General features: G+C 36.4%; 1 protein-coding gene across 1 annotated transcript; it reads left to right on the forward strand.

Moving 5' to 3' along the window:
* The first annotated feature begins 942 nt into the window (after window positions 1–942).
* Window positions 943–14,623, forward strand: LOC126599724 (beta-D-glucosyl crocetin beta-1,6-glucosyltransferase-like). Its single transcript, XM_050266140.1, has 2 exons — window positions 943–1,942; window positions 14,364–14,623. The coding sequence occupies exons 1-2, from the start codon at window positions 943–945 to the stop codon at window positions 14,621–14,623; spliced, it is 1,260 nt and encodes a 419-aa protein (XP_050122097.1).
* Window positions 14,624–20,378: the final 5,755 nt, after the last annotated feature.

The following is a 20,378-nucleotide window of genomic DNA, read 5'->3' on the forward strand; positions in this document are numbered from 1 at the left end:
AGCCATGGAAGGGGGAGGACAAGAAATAGTGTCTAGGGGGAGAGTCGGCAATGGGAAAAAAAACTCCAAGAGAGACCAAAATAAGTGATACCATGTAGACAGTTTAGACTAGATGATTTCATTGATACGTGTAAAGTACAATATAAACAAAATCAGAAAATACTCGGATTACATGAAATATTCATTTTATACAAGAATCATAAATACAAAATCAGAAAATATAAACACAAAATCAGGAGATATAAACACAAAATCAGGAAACATAAATACAAGATCAATTCCTAAAGGGAAGGAGAATCCGGTCGGGTTTCTCCTTTACTAAAAAAATATGAAATGCATGACCATTTAAGTTTTGGGCAATGCTAGAGAGATCATCATTTTAACCATATTTTGATGGACCAAATGATGTGGCGGTTGATGGTTGGATTTCTTCTTTAAATGCATGACCATTTAAGTTTTGGATGATGCTATAGAGATCATCATTTTAGTCCATAATTAGACAACATAATGTGACGGTTGATGGTTGAATTTCTTTCTTAAATCAGAAGTCCAACCATAAATTGCCACATCATGGTTTATGAAATATGGTCTGAAAAAATAGTCTTCCTATCATCTCCAAGAGGCATACATAGTGTAAATTGTCACGTAACCTTCAAATATAGTTTGACAATTTGGAATTAACATTTCTCTTAGAGATGCTCAATTACATTTCGTGTCTTTCTCGTGCAATAACCTGTCAAGTGGTGAGAAGATACACAATTATTTTATCCAATCAATTTTCTCTGTTTAGAGGTAGATGAGATCTTCTGCCTTTTATTATTATGAGTCCTCTTTATATTTTGGCATTTAATCCATCACTATGTGAATAGTACTATATATACCACCAATTAACAACTTCAAGATACAGACTTCCAAATGGATTCTAGGCATGGAAATATTATCATGAGTGTTGTTATGCTTCCATGGTTAGCTCACGGCCACATCTCTCCCTTCTTCGAGCTAGCCAAGAAGCTCAGCGATAGAAATTTTCATATCTTTTTTTGTTCGACGCCTGTAATTCTCAACTCCGTCAAGCCAAAACTTCCTGAAAGATACAGTCATTGCATTGAATTTGTTGAACTACATCTTCCACACGATGTATTTCCAGAACTGGCACCTCACTACCACACCACCAATGGCCTCCCACCCCACCTCATGCCCACCCTAAAAAAGGCTTTGCAAATGGCAAGCCCTTACTTTTCCAACATCCTAAAAACCCTAAACCCTGATTTTCTCATATATGATTTTGTTGTCCCATGGGCACTGTCTCTTGGTTTGGATCAAAATATTCCCACCATCCAATTTTTCATCTTCAGCGCTGTTTCGGTATCATTTCTTTTCCATCGTCTTTTCAAGGGCCCTAGTGTCCGGTTTCCGTTTCCCGCAATCTATCTTCGTGATTACGAGATTAGTAAGTTCAATAGTATGATGCCGCCAGCTTCATCAAATGACAATAGAAAGGATGACGGAGTCCCTCCACTGCAATTCCTTATTACCATTGGTCACTCTTGTGACCTCATTTTGTTAAAGACATTCAGGGAGATTGAAGGAAAATATGTTGATTACCTCTATGAGTTAATGGACAGCAAGGTTGTGCGTCTTGGTCCACTACTCCACGACCCTACTAAGGATCAAGAAGACAAAGATGAAGAAACAGATCACGTCATCAAATGGCTGAACCAACGGGAAACATCTTCGGTTGTGTATATTTCCTTTGGGAGTGAGTACTTTTTATCCAAGGAGGAAATAGAAGAGATAGCTCATGGTTTAGATCTTAGCAAAGTGAGTTTCATTTGGGTTGTTAGGTTTCCTAAGGAAGAGAAAGTTACTAGGGCTAAAGAGGTATTGCCAAAAGGTTTTGTAGAGAGGGTGGGAGAGAGGGGAATGATAGTGGAGGGTTGGGCACCATGTAAGAATATGAGCATAAGTATGAATCTATGAACTTAGTTATTGGTCTTGAGATTGAATGGGAAGTCTTATTGGGAATGAATTTTGTAATCCATATTACACTACTACAAAATGGACTTATTGTGTCACTGGGTGATGTCGCTTTAATATAATATAGTGGCGGATAAGAGATTTGCGACAACTACTGAACATGACGTCGAATTTACTATCCCTTGTAAGTGTCATAAACTGTCTATATCACTTTTAACCGACGTAAACATTTAATGTCGCTTACAACCGACATACATTTTAATAATTTTTATATAATGGTGTCGCTTAAAAAAAAATAGTGTGGCTTTTAAGCGACATAAAGTATTGGTGTCGCTTATATCCGACACTAACTATTGTTTTTAAATATTTTAAAGCTTGTGTCGGTTCTGAGCGACATAGATTTTAGTTTTTTTTAAATATTTTGAAACCCAGGGTCAGTTGTAAGTGACAGATTGATGGTCTTTATATACTCTCCCCTGTGTTTTCTTCTTTCTTTCTTGCATCTTTCGTAAGGATGAGTTTATGAGGTGGCACACAACTAGGCCTGGCAAACAGGTCGTGTCTGTCGTTTTCGTGTAACACCTGTTATCTTAATGGATTGTATCGTGTCTCACCCATTAGGTAAAGTGACCCGACCCGTTATAACCCGTTAAGAAAAAAAAATTTCTTCAATTTGCACATACACATTGCCACATAAATATTACTTCAAAAAATTAAAACACATTTGTCGTTTAAGTACTACATCTACACTCGAAAATAAGAGCCTAATAAACAAACATTCATACATATAGGATCAAATTGACAATCAAATTAGTTCATTGTATTCATATAGGATCAAGGAGTGTAGCTGTAAAAAATCATCAAAATCGGAGTTAAAATAATCGTTAAATCGTGATTTTTCATTTATAATCGTCGAAAAGTTTTGTCTCGTTACTTGATCTCTGAATGTTTGTTTTTTGCAATTTTTGGCATATGTGATCTCGAAATATATACAAACATGTTTTATGGTTGGATTATTGAAACTAGTTTAATAGAATGCGTATCCCATCAAAACAATAGATTCACTAACACTTAAGAGTTTATTTATACTTTCATTAAGTATAACATAAGATTTTGTGGTATCCACTAGTGTAAATATTTTAAATTAAGGATCGAGTTCATTCATTGTATTTATATAGGGTCAAGGAGTGTAGCTATAAAAAAATCATCAAAATCGGAGTTAAAATCACCGTTAAATCGTGATTTTTTGTTGATAACCGTCGAAAAGTTTTGTCACATTACTTGATCTCTGAATGTTTGTATTTTGTGATTTTTGGCGTATGCAATCTCAAAGCATATATAAACAAGTTTGACGGTTGAATCGTTGAAATTAGTTTCGTAAAATGTGTATCCCATCAAAACAATAGATTCACTAACACTTAGAGTTTATTTATATTTTCATTAAGTATAACATAAGATTTTGTGGTATCCACTAGTGTAAATATTTTAAATTGAAGATCGAATTCATTCATTGTATTCATATAGGGTCAAGGGGTGTAGCTGTAAAAAAATCATCAAAATCAGAGTTAAAATAACCGTTAAATCGTAATTTTTTGTTTATAACCGTCGAAAAGTTTTGTCCCATTACTTGATCTCTGAATGTTTGTTTTTCTCAATTTTTGGCTTATGCTATCTCAAAGCATATACAAACAAGTATGATGGTTGGATCGTTGAAATTAGTTTCGTATGATGCGTATCCCATCAAAACGATAGATTCACTAATACTTAGAGTTTATTTATACTTTCATTAAGTTTAACATAAGATTTTGTGGTATCCACTAATGTAAATATTTTAATTGAAGATCGAATTCATTCATTGTATTCATATAGGATCAATGAGTGTAGCTATAAAAAATAATCAAAATCGGAGTTAAAATAACCGTTAAATCGTGATTTTTTGTTTATAACCGTCGAAAAGTTTTGTCCCGTTACTTGATCTCTAAATGTTTGTTTTTTTTTTGGTGTAAGCGATCTCAAAGCATATATAAACAAGTTTGACGGTTAGATCATTGAAATTAGTTTCGTAGGATACGTATCCCATCAAAATGGGATTCGCTAACACTTAGAGTTTATTTATATTTTCATTAAGTATAACATAAGATTTGGTGGTATCCACTAGTGTAAATATTTTAAATTGAAGATCAAATTCATTCATTGTATTCATTATATTTATTAAGTAGATTTAAATTTATTTACTTTGTACGTATAACACTTAAGAAATTGAATGATATGTATATTTAAGCCAATCCAATTGTCACCAATTTTTAAAATTTAATTATATATATATATATAATTATTACAGTTTATATATATAATTATTACAGTTTTTAGGGGTATAAATTGAAATATTTTAGGCGGGAATTTTCCCACTTTTTTGGCACGTTCAAAGTTTTCTTATTTTGACACCACATCCAATCACTGATTCACTGACATGTCTCTCAGACATACGTTGGTTTTAACCGACGCAAAATTTCCCTATTTCGTTGCCACCTTCAATGACTGTGAAGTTTGTTAGGCTCACGTCGGTTCAAACCGACGCAAACTTTCCCTATTTCGAGGCCACCTGCAATGACTCTTAAGTCTGTCAGGCACATGTCAGTTTCAACTGACACAAAGGTTTCTTATTTCAACACTGTCAGGCTAACATCGGTTTTATCCGATGTAATATTTTCCTATTTCGACGCCACTTGCAGCAACTGTCGGTCTTAATCGACGCTAACTTTTTAACCATATTTAAACCCCTTCTTTCTCATTACTTCCGTGTTTTCATTTCCCTATTTCCCATTACCTCATTCTTTCCTATTTTAGAGATATGAAGTTACAAAGCCAGAAAATTGTGGTCGATGAATATTATCCTTGTTCAGTTATGGCATGAAATTTGTAAGAGTATCTGCAAGAACAATTCTTCAAAGACCAGATCAAGATAATTCATGAATCAAGGGATGCAAAGGAAGATAATTTTGAGAGGCTGCAGCAGGAGGAACGTGACAAGGTGAAGCACTCATATCTCAACCCTTCAGATACCGAGGAACAAAAATACAGGTAATTTGTGATAAAGAATATGCGTAGACCAGAGAAAGTTGGGCCCCCAGTAGAGGATCAATACTTTTACCCATGTGGTGCTTCTGGTTTTGTTTGATTTATATTTCTTCCATACTCCTTATGGCCGTAGGTCGGAGGAAATTGAGAACTTCATCAAGTCTCAAGAAAAAGAGATGGAAGAATTTGTGGTAGAGCGGGACATGCTGATGAAAGCTCATGATGACGATAAAGCTGCAATGAAGCAGAGGCATTAGGAGGAAGAAGTGGAACTGGAGAAGGATTTTGATGCCAAATTAACCCAGCTCATTTCGAATTGACTTTGAAGGTTAGATGTTTGCAGTGCATTTAGTTAGAGGAGAAAGAGTGACACATCAGTTGTACGTCACTGAAGTTAGGGTATTTTTATCTCTTTTGTGGTCTGTTTAAATATAGATTCCATGAGTTATACCTAGAAGGAAAAGGCATAGAACCAAACGTTTTGAATGGTGCTATTTTAGAGATCTGAAGTTACGTAGCATCAATTGGCTATGCCAAAAAATTGTTGTCGATGAATATTATCCTTGTTCAGTTATGGCGTCAAAAACTTTTGCAAGATTGCAGCAAGAATTTGTATGGATTGTATATTTGTATGGAGATGTAGGTAATGTAGGTTACAACCGACAGTATCTCGACTATTTTATTTATTTAACTTATGTGATGTCGGTTTGGACCGACAGTAAGTGTGATATTTTTATGGAAGACTTTGGATGCGGTCCCTAGTTATGAACAATCTTTGACTGAAACTTTGTTGGTTTTCAATTTTTGATCCAAGTCCCTAAAATTAATTGATAATTTATTTCTATGTACGTTACTATATTTTTTAAATTAAAAATTAAAATTTATAGTTTTTTATATTAATGAGATTTTAAATAAAAAACATAATTTGTGGGATTAAAAATATTAAAATATAAATATACTATTGTGTGTGTGTGTGTGTAAACATGGGTACTTTCATAAAAAATAACCAAAAAATTATTGTATCAAAACATGGGTACATTCTTCAAAATGGGTACATTTAGCAAAAATAAAAATGGGTACAAATAAATAAAAAAATATGGGTACAATACAAATAAAACTTTAAAAAATATGGGCACAAAAAGAAATTAATATATGGGTACAAATTAAAATTGAAAGGAAAATTGGTACAAATTAAAAAAGGGTTGCAAATTAAAAATGGGTACAAACTAAAAATAAAAATATATGATAAAAAATTTAGCCATAAATATAAATATACTAATTGTAACATTTTTAATATTAAATGAATATATTTATAAATAAAAAATATTTTATTATTGAAATAATTAATGATATTATTAATACAAAGGACCTTGATCAAAAATTGAAAAGTAATAAGGTTTTAATCAATAGAGTAGTAAAAATAAGGATGAAAACCTAATTACTCCTATTTTTATAGTTTATTTGTTACTTAATGTCGGTTTTGACCGCCATCATATCAGATTTTCATGTTGCTTATAAGCGACGTAAAAGCCGATGTCGCTTTTAAGCGACGCTGTTGTTCATTTTTTATTTTATATTACTTTGCTTCTTAGTGGCAAATTAAGGGGGCTAAGCGACGTCATTACCCTTATGGTGACGATAGTATTGGTGTCGGTTCCTCTATCCAACATTGCACGATTTAATGTCAAATTTTTACCAAAAATCCGACAGTAATTGGTGTTTCTTGTCGGTTTTACAACGCCAGTGATATCCCCTTTTGTAGTAGTGTTACATTGGACTACTATTTAAGGGATTAGTTTCCTATAAGGATTCTAATAGGGGAATTCTTATGGGATTTGGCAAGGATTATGTTGTGTATATATATAGTGGCCTCTACTCTCACAGTTGATATGCTTGATTCCGGACTAAGACCTATTATTAGTTAAGAGCAAAACCAATTACTAGAAAGAGGAGAAGGTGCATTGCAACCTTACAGCAAAACTTGGACATGGCTGCTTCTTCGAGTTCATCTGCAGGTATGATCTTCTCCGCATATTAGTTTAATGAACATCAGTTTGTGTTTTGATCACAGTAATTCATATTACTTGTTCTTGGTTTGTGTTTCATCTAACATGTGGTATCAGAGCCTTAATCACAAGTTTATGAATTCTGTTATTATAATCAATAGGTTCTGCAGCTTAAATAAATTTGCCTTATGTTTCAACCTAGAGGAATCAAACTAGGGGTTCCGGTACGTGGTTTTTATGAATAACGATAAAATGTGTTATTAAAATATTACCGTTAAAACTTTTCCAAAACTTTTTCTTTTCCGCTGGACTTCCTGCAAAATCATTGGTCTGGGTTCTCTCCCCAATTTGGGGTTTTTCGATTACAGAAATCACAAACATGATCCATAAATCTCTAAACTACTATTTTCAATTTGGATGATTATTTCCGCTGCGCTATTTCAAATTGAAACTCATCTGCAGGAGGTATGTTTTGATGATTTATGTTGATTTATCAGTATTGGCATACCTATTTTGATGCATAGTTTGAATCGAGGTTTTCTGTTTGAGTTTTGAAATACCGATATCGAAATCAAAGAAAAATCCAAACTAATTAAAACTACCAATTAGGAATTCTTAAGCAATGGATGACCAATCACATATAAGGCTATAATTTTCCAATATCTTGCAAAGTCATGATCTTTTGATTTTGATGATCGTTTTATTTTGATATTACATCATTATGCATGAGACATCTCTTGGTTGTCTACTGTTGCATATTTCTCCGCTGAATTTGCAGGAGTTCTAAATAAGTCAGTTTTTATATATATGCTTATTAGTTATTAGTTGTTAAGTCTATATGTATGAATTGTTGATGTAAGTTATGATGTGCAATCTGCAAAAGGAAATCAGGAACCTAATTGGTTCATGTTTGTGATTTCATTTGCAGTATCTACAGTATCATTGAAGACATTGAACTTAGCTAACATCCCAATCCTCACTAGAGGAAGTAATTACAAGAAATGAAGAGGTGATATTGGATTGCTGTTAACTATAAATGAGTATGACATTGCCATTGATGCTCCAAAACCAATAATCACAGACCAAAGTACTAGAACAGAGAAAGCAAACCATGAAAGGCGGATGAGAGCCAACAAGGTGGCACTCTCCATCCTAGAAAGTGGCATGACTGATACAGTTCGTGGAGGCATCAAAAGACATGAATTAGCTGCTGAATATTTGAGTGCAATTGTGAAGAAATTCAAAGAGTCTCAGAAAGCTGAAATCAGTCAATACATGGCCTTACTGACAACCTATAAGATTGATAATACTGGTTCAATTCGAGATCACATACTGAAGATGACCGATGCTGCTGAGAAGTTGAACTCAATGGATGTCAATATTGGAGAAAAAGAGTTGGTTTTCATGATTCTCCAGGCTCTTCCAATCAAATACTCTCAGCTGAATATGTCTTATAATACACAAGACAAGAGTTGGGATATAGATGAGCTCATCGCATAATGTGTTCAAGAGGAGACTCAGCAAAAGCAAGAAAGAGGCAAGGATGTTGAGACTGTGAATTTTGTGTAAGGAGGAAAGGGGAAGAAATTCAACAATGCTGGAAATAATTCAGGTAAGAATTTCAAGTACTCCAAACCTTTTGATCAGACTGGTACTTCTACTAAAATATTTGATATTTCTAAAAGGTCTAACAATCTTAAACCAAAAATTAAAAAAGCTGCCAAGCTTAAGTGTTTTTTTCTGCAAAACTCGAGGTCATCTAAAAAAGGATTGTGAACCGTTTAAGGATTATTTAAGAGCTAATGGCAAAGAGGTAGTTAATTTCTGTGAAGAGTCTTTTGATCAGTGGGAGTAGTTTGTTATTCTATTTTACAAAGACCAATTACTGCATTAAGGACAGTTGCAAAATAAAGTTTGAGAAGTGCTGCTACTATGAAGTTTGAAGAGCTGGTGTGGCAGTAATGTTCTTCTCTAAAGTTAAGTTTATGTTTAGCTAGTTTAATTATCAATTAGTATAATTGTTAGCTAGGTGATGAGTAGATTTTATATTATATATTTTACCCTAATCTTAGTATATTTTGGTTAATATATTAGAAGAATTTTGATACTTTGAATTGTATTTTCAATATAGGACTTCCGACTTCCTCTGGAGCAAAACATGATCAAATGGACGCTTTATTTTATGCAATATTGGAGACAGAGAGAAGGGCTAGGGTTTTGAAGATTTTCTACTTAAAGGTGTTTTCAATCCTTTTCTTAAGAGATATTTCTATGATTTCAATTATGAATATGCGAAAATAATTTCTTTTGCTAGGGCGAAGCCTTGAGTCTTAGCATGAATATGTGATTTTTATTTAATTTCTTATGATTGATTGCATGCGTACTTTGAATTGTTAATCACCGGGATAAAAACTATCTAATTGTTTTAATGCCTGATCACCATTAGAATTTTTAGAAAAGTAATTTGATGCAATTTTGGTCGGAAGGTTCCCTAAAATTGACACTGGCTTCTTGTGATTAATAATTGTAATTTCTCTTAGGATGAATATCACGTCTTAAGGATTGCATGGTTTTTCAAGGGATTTTCATAAAGCATAATGAGTCTTTCATGTTTAGATTTGATCCGAACGTCCGGACAGGTTGCATGTTAGATATACGTTCTATGTTGGAGGTTCCAAGTAGAATATGAATTAGGAAAATCTAACCTTCAAAGTGGTATGTGTAGATTATAAGTAATGGGTAAAAATTCATAGGATTGCTAGGTGATGGTGGAACCCTAGTGCTTTCTTAATTTGATTTTCTCATAACTGTTTTCTTCTCTCTAGTCCTAATATTGCAGATTGTTTATTTTAATTCATTAAATTCGTTTTTATTTTAATTAGGTTATAAAATCAATCACTTCAATTTCTACTTTACAATAATTAAATGGAATCTGATTAGTTCGAATTATTTAATAATCCCTGTGGAGATGACCTTCCGAAATCCGTTTATACTACAATAACCTTGTGATTCTTGCAAGTAAAATAGGAGATTTAAGCCCGTTCACATAAGTAGTAAAAATCTCTATTACTAGGTTTATTGCATTCAGAGATGTTGATGCACAAAACCGGAGGGTCTTGGAACAACGTAAATCCGACCGTGAATCTGCAAGAAAGTAAAGAACACAAGATGTATTGTGGTTCACCCTAATGTTTGGGCTACGTCCACACTGATATTGATATTGTTTCACTTTGAATGGTGAATATACAAGAAGGCTAAAGGCAGTGTGCTCTCTAGCTTATTTTCTCTCTTCCTATGGCCTAAGCCTTCTCCGTTAATGAGGAGAGTGAGGAGTCCTTTTATAGAATAAGGGCTCCTCACTTATTACATATTTGTCCTTTCATTTATTACATAATTACATTTGAGTCCCCCGAATATTTATACGAGATCTAAATACGGATGCCCTAAGTATGATACAAATAGTAGTCCCCCAAGTCTTCAGCCAAGAGAGTCTTTTCGCTGGAGACTTGAAATTCAGTCCATGTGTGAGCCGAAGTAACTAGATGTCGTCTTGAACTGAATACTCGATATGAGGCGATGCTCAATGTGAAATGATGCTCAACTAGAAGTATCACATGTTGCGAGGTTGCTCGGCTTATGGCTTATGTTGCCTTGGTTGGCTCAGCTTGTGGCGTTGAAGGTGAGGGAGTCCCTTTTATAGAATAAGGGCTTGCTCCTCAATACATAAATAATGGGCTAAGTCCCCCAAGTATTTTTCATGAGGCCCAGTTGCGGAAGCCCAATATATGGTACATAGTGTAGTCCCCCAAGTCTTCAGTCAATAGAGTCTGTTGGTTAGAGACTTCAAATTCAATCCATGTATGGGCCGAAGTGACGGTTGTTCGGAGGCGGTCTTTGTATACCCTGCACTGAAGCATTGTAGGTGAGGCTTTGCAAGTGAAGTTTTACAGTTGAGGCTTTGAAAGTGAAGCTTTGAAGCTGGAGCTCTGTAAATGAAGTTTTTGAAGCTAATAGACATGAGTGATGCTCATGAATGTTTATGTTGATTGACATGAGTGATGCTCATGAATGTTGACATGAGTGATGCTCATGAATGTTGACATGAATGATGGTCATGAATGTTTATGTATGATTGACATGAGTGATGCTCATGAATGTTTATGTATGATTGACATGAGTGATGCTCATGTATAATTTTGGAGTACTGGACGTACTTTTGATCACCTAGTGGGTGATAATAGTGGCACGCTGCCGAATAATTTTGGAATACTGGACGTACTTTTGATCACCAGGTTGGTGATAATAGCGGCAGGCTGCCGAATAATTTTTGGAGTACTAGACGTACTTTTGATCACCTGGTCGGTGAAAATAACGGCAGGCTGTCGAATAATTTTGGAGTACTAGACGTATTTTTGATCACCTAGTTGATGATAAGGGCATATGGGCCTTCACCATCCACATAACATTCTAGCCTATTATTTTGGGCTTGCCGACATTTTGCCTTTTTTTTTTTTGGCATGCTATGTTCCCGTGGCTTTTTCAGAAAAGTAGGAACATGCATGATGAAAGTTTTTTTTATTTTCAAAAGTTGGTGGCATTTTCTGATCCAACAGAAAGTGGAGTGGGGAACCTTGGTGCGGTGTAGTAGGAACTTTGCACCAGTTCTTATCTGATTCATGAGTGCTTCAAGACTTGAGCCAAAGTGAAAACCTTTCTGACACCACCCATTTGCTTTTCTTGATCTCCCCGCTCATTCTCTGCCCACCCATGCTGCTTTACAAGGTCGAATTGTTGTTTACCTGCTTCACTCAACGTAGCTCCGAAGTGCCTCTCTAGTAAAGTGTATAATAAAGGCAAAATCTCATGTAAAGATTGGGTCAGCCCCCGCAGCAATAGCCTTCTCTGATCTCATTCCAAATCTTCATTGTGAACAGTAATATCTTCAGGAAGCCACCTTAGCGTCATGGAGACTAACTCAGCTTGAATAGGACCCTTGTAGGATAATGAAGCTAGAGTTAGAAACATTTCTTGCCATAGATTTAGTCCTTCCCTTTTAGCTATCTCGTCAACAAGGGCTTTGTCCTTGACCACGAACCGACGTCCACGATTGACTGGCCTAGCCTCCGGAACCTCGTCAAGCTTCCTCGTGTTCAAAGTAGTGCTGCTGGAGTGAAACTAATATGGGCTGTTAGACGTTTTCTCATTGAAGGCTCCACTGAATGGAAGAAGTGAATCTTTAATCCTCTCTAGGACATCTGAAGTGTCAACATCTTGTTGGGGCAGCTGCTTCTGATGAAGAACATGAAACAGCTATGAAGACTGCAATGTAAACAAGAAGCAGCGCCCAGAAGATCTTACAGCCCACGTTCTGCCCCGATCTCAGCGACTGCAACATTACGACCATCCATAGAAACCCGTCCTCGATCGGGAGCAACCACGTGTCGGGTATGCAGAAGAAAAGTCACCGACGGAGCAAGAGATTCTTCATCACGGGGTGGTGCGAATAATAGTTGTAGTTGTGGTGGAGGACGTAGTGCTTTTTGTGGTGGAGCTCCATGATCTCGCCGCTGATTGCAAGCTCCAGAGCGCCATAGTCGTAGGGAAGGTTGGGCAGCAAGAAGGTCTGCAGGCCGCAAGAATGGGCAAGGGTTCTGGGCTCGCTCTGGAACCCTGATCGGAGGGCTTTCCTGGCCATGAGAGCTCGGAGAGCCATGGGAATGTTGCTTGCGATGAACTGAGAGGAAAGAGAGTTTGAGGAAGGTTTTCTGGAAAAAACCCGAAAGTAGGTTTTGGGCTCTTTGTCTCTGTCTTTAAATTGGGCAGTTTTTTTTTTAGGAGAAAAATGGGGCGGAAGATTCGAGAGAAAGAAAAATGGGTTTTTAGAGGGTTTTTAAGCTGCACAGAGTCTGCGAAGGTTTTCTGGAAAAGTCCAAAGAGGGAGGTTCTGGGTTATTCGGTTGTGCAGATTCACGGTGGAGGTAAAAAAAATGAAAGAGAACCGACACAACTTTTCATATCGTTTCCCACAGACGGCGCCAAATGTTGATGCACAAAACCGGAGGGTCTTGGAACAACGTAAATCTGACCGTGAATCTGCAAGAAAGTAAAGAACACAAGATGTATCGTGGTTCACCCCAATGTTTAGGCTACGTCTATACTGATGTTGATATTGTTTCACTTTGAATGGTGAATATACAAGAAGGCTAGAGGCAGTGTGCTCTCTAGCCTATTTTCTCTCTTCCTATGGCCTAAGCCTTCTCCCTTAATGAGAAGAGTGAGGAGTCCTTTTATAGAATAAGGGCTCCTCACTTATTACATATTTGCCCCTTCATTTATTACATAATTACATTTGAGTCCCCCGAGTATTTATACGAGATCTAAATACGGATGCCCTAAGTATGGTACAAACAAGAGATTCAATTTTTGTAATTGATTGGTATGATATATATATATATATATATATGTTTTGGATTCAGTTTGATGCTTTGAGAATCTTTGTGCTTTGACTTGAGCAGTTGGTTGAATTCATATATTGGTAATTCATTATATTGGAATGAATTACTAGTTGATAGTTTTACAATCTGTTAGACTTAATTGTTTCGAATTAAGTTGACGAATAGTGGGAGTGGATATTTAGGTCCACTGATGTCAGTTGGATCATAATGTTATAAGTGCATATTGAACATAAGTAATCTGAGGGCATCAGTTACATGTTGGTTGTGAGTGTAAGCTTTTGATTCTATGTTTTGATATGTACAAATAGATTGTTTATGATGTTACTCAAAAGGCTTGGTGATTATTCTATGGTAAATCTTGATAGAACTAGTTTACTTGGTTCATACTTGCTCAAGTGGGAGAATATAAGAATATGAGTATAAGTATGAATCTATGAACTTAGTTATTGGTCTTGAGATTGAATGGGAAGTCTTATTGGGAATGGATTTTGTAATCCATATTACACTGGACTACTATTTAAGGGATTAGTTTCCTATAAGGATTCTAATAGGGGAATCCTTATGGGATTTGGCAAGAATTATGTTGTGTATATATATAGTGGCCTCTACTTCCACAGTTGATATGCTCGATTCCGGACTAAGACCTATTATTAGTTAAGAGTAAAACCAATTACTGAGGAGAGGAGAAGGTGCACTGCAACCTTACAGCGAAACTTGGACATGGCTGCTTCTTCGAGTTCATCTGCAGATATGATCTTCTCCGTACACTAGTTTAATGAACATCTGTTTGTGTTTTGATCACAGTAATTCATATTACTTGTGTTCTTGGTTTGTGTTTCATCTAACACACCACAGACAAAGATATTGCAGAATTCTAGCGTCGGTGGATTTCTGAGCCATTGTGGATGGAGCTCTGTGCTGGAGAGCATGAAGTTTGGTGTTCCAATTATAGCCATGCCTATGGATCTTGACCAGCCATATAACGCCAGACTAGTAGAGGAGTTGGGTGTTGGTGTGGAGGTCAAGAAAACAGGAAGAGGAGGAGGTTTGCAACGAGAAGAGGTAGCAAAGGTGATCAAAGATGTGATGGAAAACAATACTGGGTAGGTTGTGAGAAGAAAGGCAATGGAACTGAGAGACGACATCGAAAAAAGAGATGATCGAGAGATAGAGGGGCTGGTGGATGAGTTGGTGCAACTTTGAATTCGTACGGGGAAAGAATCAATTTAAGCATGCAAAATTAGCTAGCAGTAATATCCGGATGGTGTATCGGATACACTCAATAATAATAAATCCTTGTATTGTAATAACTAATAACACTGCTGCTAAATGCAATCCTTTTAAGTCCTAAAATTTAAGTGATTTTTGAGGATTTTACTTTCATCTTTACTAAAGAATGATTATAAAAATATTTTCACCAAAAGCGATTTCAATAATTTTAAAAGTACATCCAAACGAGTTCTAAAACATTTGGTATTACTGTTGTTCTCCTAAAAGATTGTGCTATCCTTCTTGACTCAATAAAACAGCTATCATTTCATTTTAAAAAATGGTATATTTTGTTCACAGAATTTCAATAAACATTGTTTCGCAGAATTTCAATAAAACTGCTAACTACCCCCGTAACCTGCTCACTGTTCTAAAAATCCCCGCCTAACGCCGCCTAGGCCCCAGCCCACCGCCCCGATTAATGCCTAGGCCCCAGCCCACCGCCTAGACCACCTAAGCACCCGCCTAGACCCGCCTAGATTGCAACTCACTTAGACAGAAAATACATAACTTTCATTTTGCATTTTGTTTTTTTCCAATAAATTGTAAGAGACTTGTTGCATACTTGAATGAACAAACATTATATCCTTATTTCACATGTTTTCATTATGTTCCAATACTTCATGATATATATGCATTCTATTTTGTAGTTTATGATGAAATTATATATATTTCAAGTAGAAGCAGACACTTATTTACCTGAAATATGATAGATTTACTTAAATCCGCCTAGTCCGCCTAGGCTCCCGCCTAGGCCCCGCCTAGCCGCCTAGGCGCTAGGCCCCAGCCCGCCGCCCGACTAGCGCCTAGCGACTTTTAGAACCTTGAACCTGCTATCTTTGAAGAAAAAAAATAAGAAACACTAATAACCTTAATAATTAGAGTATGCATGTGCAGATTAAGATTTGGATAGTTTGATTCAGTACTCTTCCTCGTGCATGCTTGGCAGTGTGAAGCAAAGAAGAACACTCAATCAGTCTTCTTTTTCATGTGCGCACACACACATGAAATGTAACCTTGGACGTTATAATATGTCTAGTTTATTGTGCGACTTAATTCAAATGGTAAAAGTCGGATTATAAGGTTTTTTTTCAAATTAAAAAGAAAATTAGAAGTCTCGGGTTCGAAATTCGTTGCTAATGTGGAAGCCAGACTTGTGGCTAGGGTAGGCTGAAATGTCATTGTGAGTCTTCCCGACTCTTAAATGATGGATAACCGTGTCTTACCACCAGTTGTTCCTTAAAAAAAAAAATAGTAGTTTTGTCGTCAGTATACGCGTGGCCGGGTTTCATTAATATTTCTCTTGAATGCCTACTAAACTGTAGGGTGAAATTGAAACATTCCTACAATCGTGTATTTGAATAACTTCCATTTTTTAATTCTTTGCGTTCATTACAATATGAGTACTGGTTTCATTCTAAGGAAAACTAATGAAAATGACTTAAAAACTTTGAGTTTTAATGATAAGGACAAAATAAAGGGTAAAGTGAATAGTACCAAGTTTGACTTTTTAGTGAAAAAATATGGTTTTTCGTTAAAGTGAACAGTACCGTGGGCTTTTCGTTAAAACTCCCTTTATTCTAAGGATTTGCATCCTCTCTTGAGCTCAAGGAGAGGATCCTCCTAACCAAGAACTGTGGATCGTTGGATTTTCATCTAACGGTTATAATTATTATAACTTTAAAAGAATCCTCCTGTTTGTAGCCGTTGGATTTTCATCAAACGGTCCACAGTCCTTGGTCAGGAGGATCCTCTCCTTGGGCTCAGGAGAGGATCCAAATCCTTATTCTAATTCATGGATTTATTGTGCTTACTGACACATAAAGAATAGGGTAAATTACACTTTCATACCTCAAGTTTGGGGTCTATTTCAATTTCTTACAACATCTTTAAAACATTTCACTTTCATACCTTAAATACTATTTTATTTCAAAATAATACATGAATTACATTTTCCATCAATTGATCTGTTAAATGATGATGAGGCTGCCACATATATGGCTGCCAAATGTCTGCCACGTGACAAATAAAATACTTTTTAATTTTTTTTTTAAAAACCTGAATTTTCTCAAATAAAAAAAAAACCACATCTACAAGAAGAAGAAGAAGAGGGAGGAAGAAAGAAAAAGAAAAAGAAAAAATTGTCCCTCAAAAGAAAAAATTGTCCCCCCCCCCCCAAAAAAAAAAAAACGACCCAGAAGAAGAAGAAGAGGGAGGAATAAAAGAAAAAAGAAAAAAAATATGTCCCTCCCCCCCCTCACCCCCCCCCCCCTAAACACCAGTGACCTAGAAGAAGAAGAAGATGGAGGAAGAAAGAAAAATAAATAAATAAATTGTCCCTCCCCCCTCCCCCCAACAACCCAGAAGAATGAGGAGGAAGAAAGAAAAAAAATATTGTCCCTCCCCCCAGCGACCCAGAAGAAGAAGAAGAAGAACCTAGAACCCCACTTCCTCCCCCCCATCCCCCCCGGGGCCCTCCGCCCACCCCGACCCAGCTTCTTCTTCTTCTTCTTCTTCTTCTTCTTCTTCTTCTTCTTCTTCTTCTTCTTCTTCTTCTTCTTCTTCTTCTTCTTCTTCTTGTAGATGTGGGTTTCAATTTTTATTTTTGAAAAAATTCAGGTTTTTTTTTTTATAAATTAAAAAATTATTTTATTTACCACGTGGCAAACATTTGGCAGTCAAGTCAGCATTTAACAGATCAATGGATGGAAAATGTAAGACCATCTCCAATGGCGACCTAAAACCTAAAAATATTTAGCCCATAAAATTTAGGTTTTAGCCCAGAAATAGTTTTTCTACTCTAACCCTTTTGGCCTAAAATTTTAGCTCGAGATTATCAAAAAATGAATTAAGGCTATTTTTTTTTTAAAATAACTTTAAAAAAAAATTATGTAAACTATCCTAAATTAATTTTATGAACATTTTACCCTAAAAATATTTAAATTCCGATAAATTTTGAAAAATCACTAAATCAATACATGAAAATCATGATAACCACATAAACTTAATATTTTTTGGTTGAATTTTAAGTTAAATATTTTTTTAAAATTATTTTAGCCGTTGGATTTAAATTTGGACCGTTAGATCTTTTTTTTACCGTTAGATTTGATTATATTCAATATAAGCCGTTGGATTCAATAAATATATAAATATAAAATTAAAAAAAAACATTTGAATGTGGACCGTTGGATTAACCAACGGTCAAATTACCACAGTCGTGCGATGGAGAAAAGTAGCCGTTGGCTACAGACATATTCTGACACGCCGGGGGACACACCCACGTGGGTGGGGTCCACCTCGGCTGAATGACTTGCGCGTCTGCGCGTTGAGGAAGTGTGTCTGGGCGTTTGGGCTTTACAACATAGTTTTCAGTCTCGTCCATGGGTCCCACTTCAATTTGTGGGCTAAATTTGTGACCGGTATTTGCCTTTATTTTAAGTTTTAGGTTTTAGGTTTGGTTTAGGTTTTGGGTTGGAGTGGATTTGGAGGGGGAAAAAGGGGAAATTTAGGTTATAAGCCACCATTGGAGATGGTCTAACAGAGGTATTATTTTGAAATAAAATAGTACTTAAGGTATGAAAGTGGAATGTTTTAAAGATGTTATAAGAAATTGAAATATATCCCAAACCTGAGGTATGAAAATGTAATTTACCCTAAAGAATAAGAGTGTAGATTTCACATTAAAATCTGTCACAGCCCGTCCCGGAATTTTAATTCCGATGACGTGAAATTACGGAAACGCCCTTAAACGGGATTAAGGTACGTAATTTTGGTGTTTGTTTTACCTAAAAACTTCCTAAACTAGGGTTAGAATTATATTAGTATGTGTTAATTTAATTTGTGTTTGGACTTAGGGTGGGGTCCTACCCCCTAAATCCCTCCCCAAAACCCGTTTTTGTTGTCTCTCATCTCCCTAGTCACTCTCTCTCTCTTTCTTCATTTCAGAAACACTCCCTCTCTCTTACTCTCATTCTCTCTCTTACCCTCGTATACACTGCAAGAACCAAGAACAATCACAAACGTGCACCAACGTCCAATCTAAGATCATCTTCGTGATCTTGGGAACTTCACGAGCACGGGGGTATAAGTTTAAGGTAAGTTCCATTTCGAGAAACCTAGTTCTAAAGTCCCCGTGTAATGACACTGTTCATAAACTTTAATATGGCCGTGTTTTAGGTTAAACAAAGCTCACAGTGAGCTTAAGGAGGTCACAAGGAGGCTCGGAGTGCCTCGTTTGAACAAAATGGACGTCGGGATCGTCGGGTTCGAGTTTGGCCGAATTTGAGGAATTTTGGAAGGTATGATCTTGTTGTTTTTAGTGTTTAAAAACCTTCCAACGTGTTAGTACATGTGAAATGCTTCATTTTGGTATAAATTACATGAAAAATGGTTGAAAAACGAAGGAGAATAGTCAATTTGAAATTTTTCCAGAAACCGGCGAACAGTCGCCGGCGACCGGCGACTCGCCGGAGAAGACATGGAATCTTCCGTCAAGTTTGACGGAATATTTCGACGCCGTTAGTTAACTTTAACGGAAACCGTTAGTTTTTAACGGAATATTCCGAGAATATTCCTAACGCCGTTCACTGTGCCGTCAGTGTGCACGGCACGTGGCTGCGCGTGGGGGGCGCGTAGGTCCGTGCCACGTCAGGCGCGTGGGGGCGCGTGAGACCTCCAAAAATTATTTTAAAAATATGGGGATGATCCTGAGGTTGTGTAGGTCACAGTGGTATATTCATATACCTAATTTGAGCAATATTTGGGGAGTTATTAGCTAAGAATTGGGTTAGGCGTTAAATAACGTCAAATTGGTTACTTCTGTATAGGCGAGGATTATACGGACGTTGGGCATGGCTAAGGGAGGCTCAGGGACCTTCGACACGTCGATGTATTCTGTGAGTGGGCAGTTTTGTTTTCCGTATACATATATACTTGCCGTTTTCCCAGAAATTGAAAATGCATGAAATTATGTTTTTAATGAAAATGTATAAAAGTATATGAGATATATTAGTTGAAATGCCATGCATAGAAGTATGCGAAAAGTATATAGAATTATATGAAAAACGTGAATCGAATTGCCATGTATGAAAAGTATGAATTGAGATATGATGCATATGTATGAATTGGTGCTGTGGACGCACAGGTGAGTATCAGGTGAGTATATTACTGCTATGATGATGTTGAGATATATTGAGCTCATAACCTGCACCTTGGTATTAGTGCTTATTATTATTCACCGCATCGCATGCTCACCTTGGATCCAAGTAGATGCTAGTCGTACAGACCACCGGGGGTGGTTCCGACATGCCAGTCGTACAGACCATTAGAGGGGTTTCGACTGGTAGGTGACCTTAGATTATGTGCACAAATGATTGATGAGAAAAGCACTAGAGCATATTATTACACCATTAAGTCGTACAGACTACATTAGGTGGTTCCGACTTATGTGCAGAAGGCCGTACAGGTTACAGCTAGTGACTCCGGCAATAGGCCGTACAGGTCATAGTTGGTGACTCCGGCAGAGTGAGAGTGATAGATTTTGAGCTCTAGGTTCAACTGTACAGGGCTATTAGAGGGCCTCCGGTTGATTATT

Source organism: Malus sylvestris, chromosome 2 (genome assembly GCF_916048215.2).
Source record: "Malus sylvestris chromosome 2, drMalSylv7.2, whole genome shotgun sequence".
Taxonomy (NCBI): Eukaryota; Viridiplantae; Streptophyta; class Magnoliopsida; order Rosales; family Rosaceae; genus Malus; species Malus sylvestris.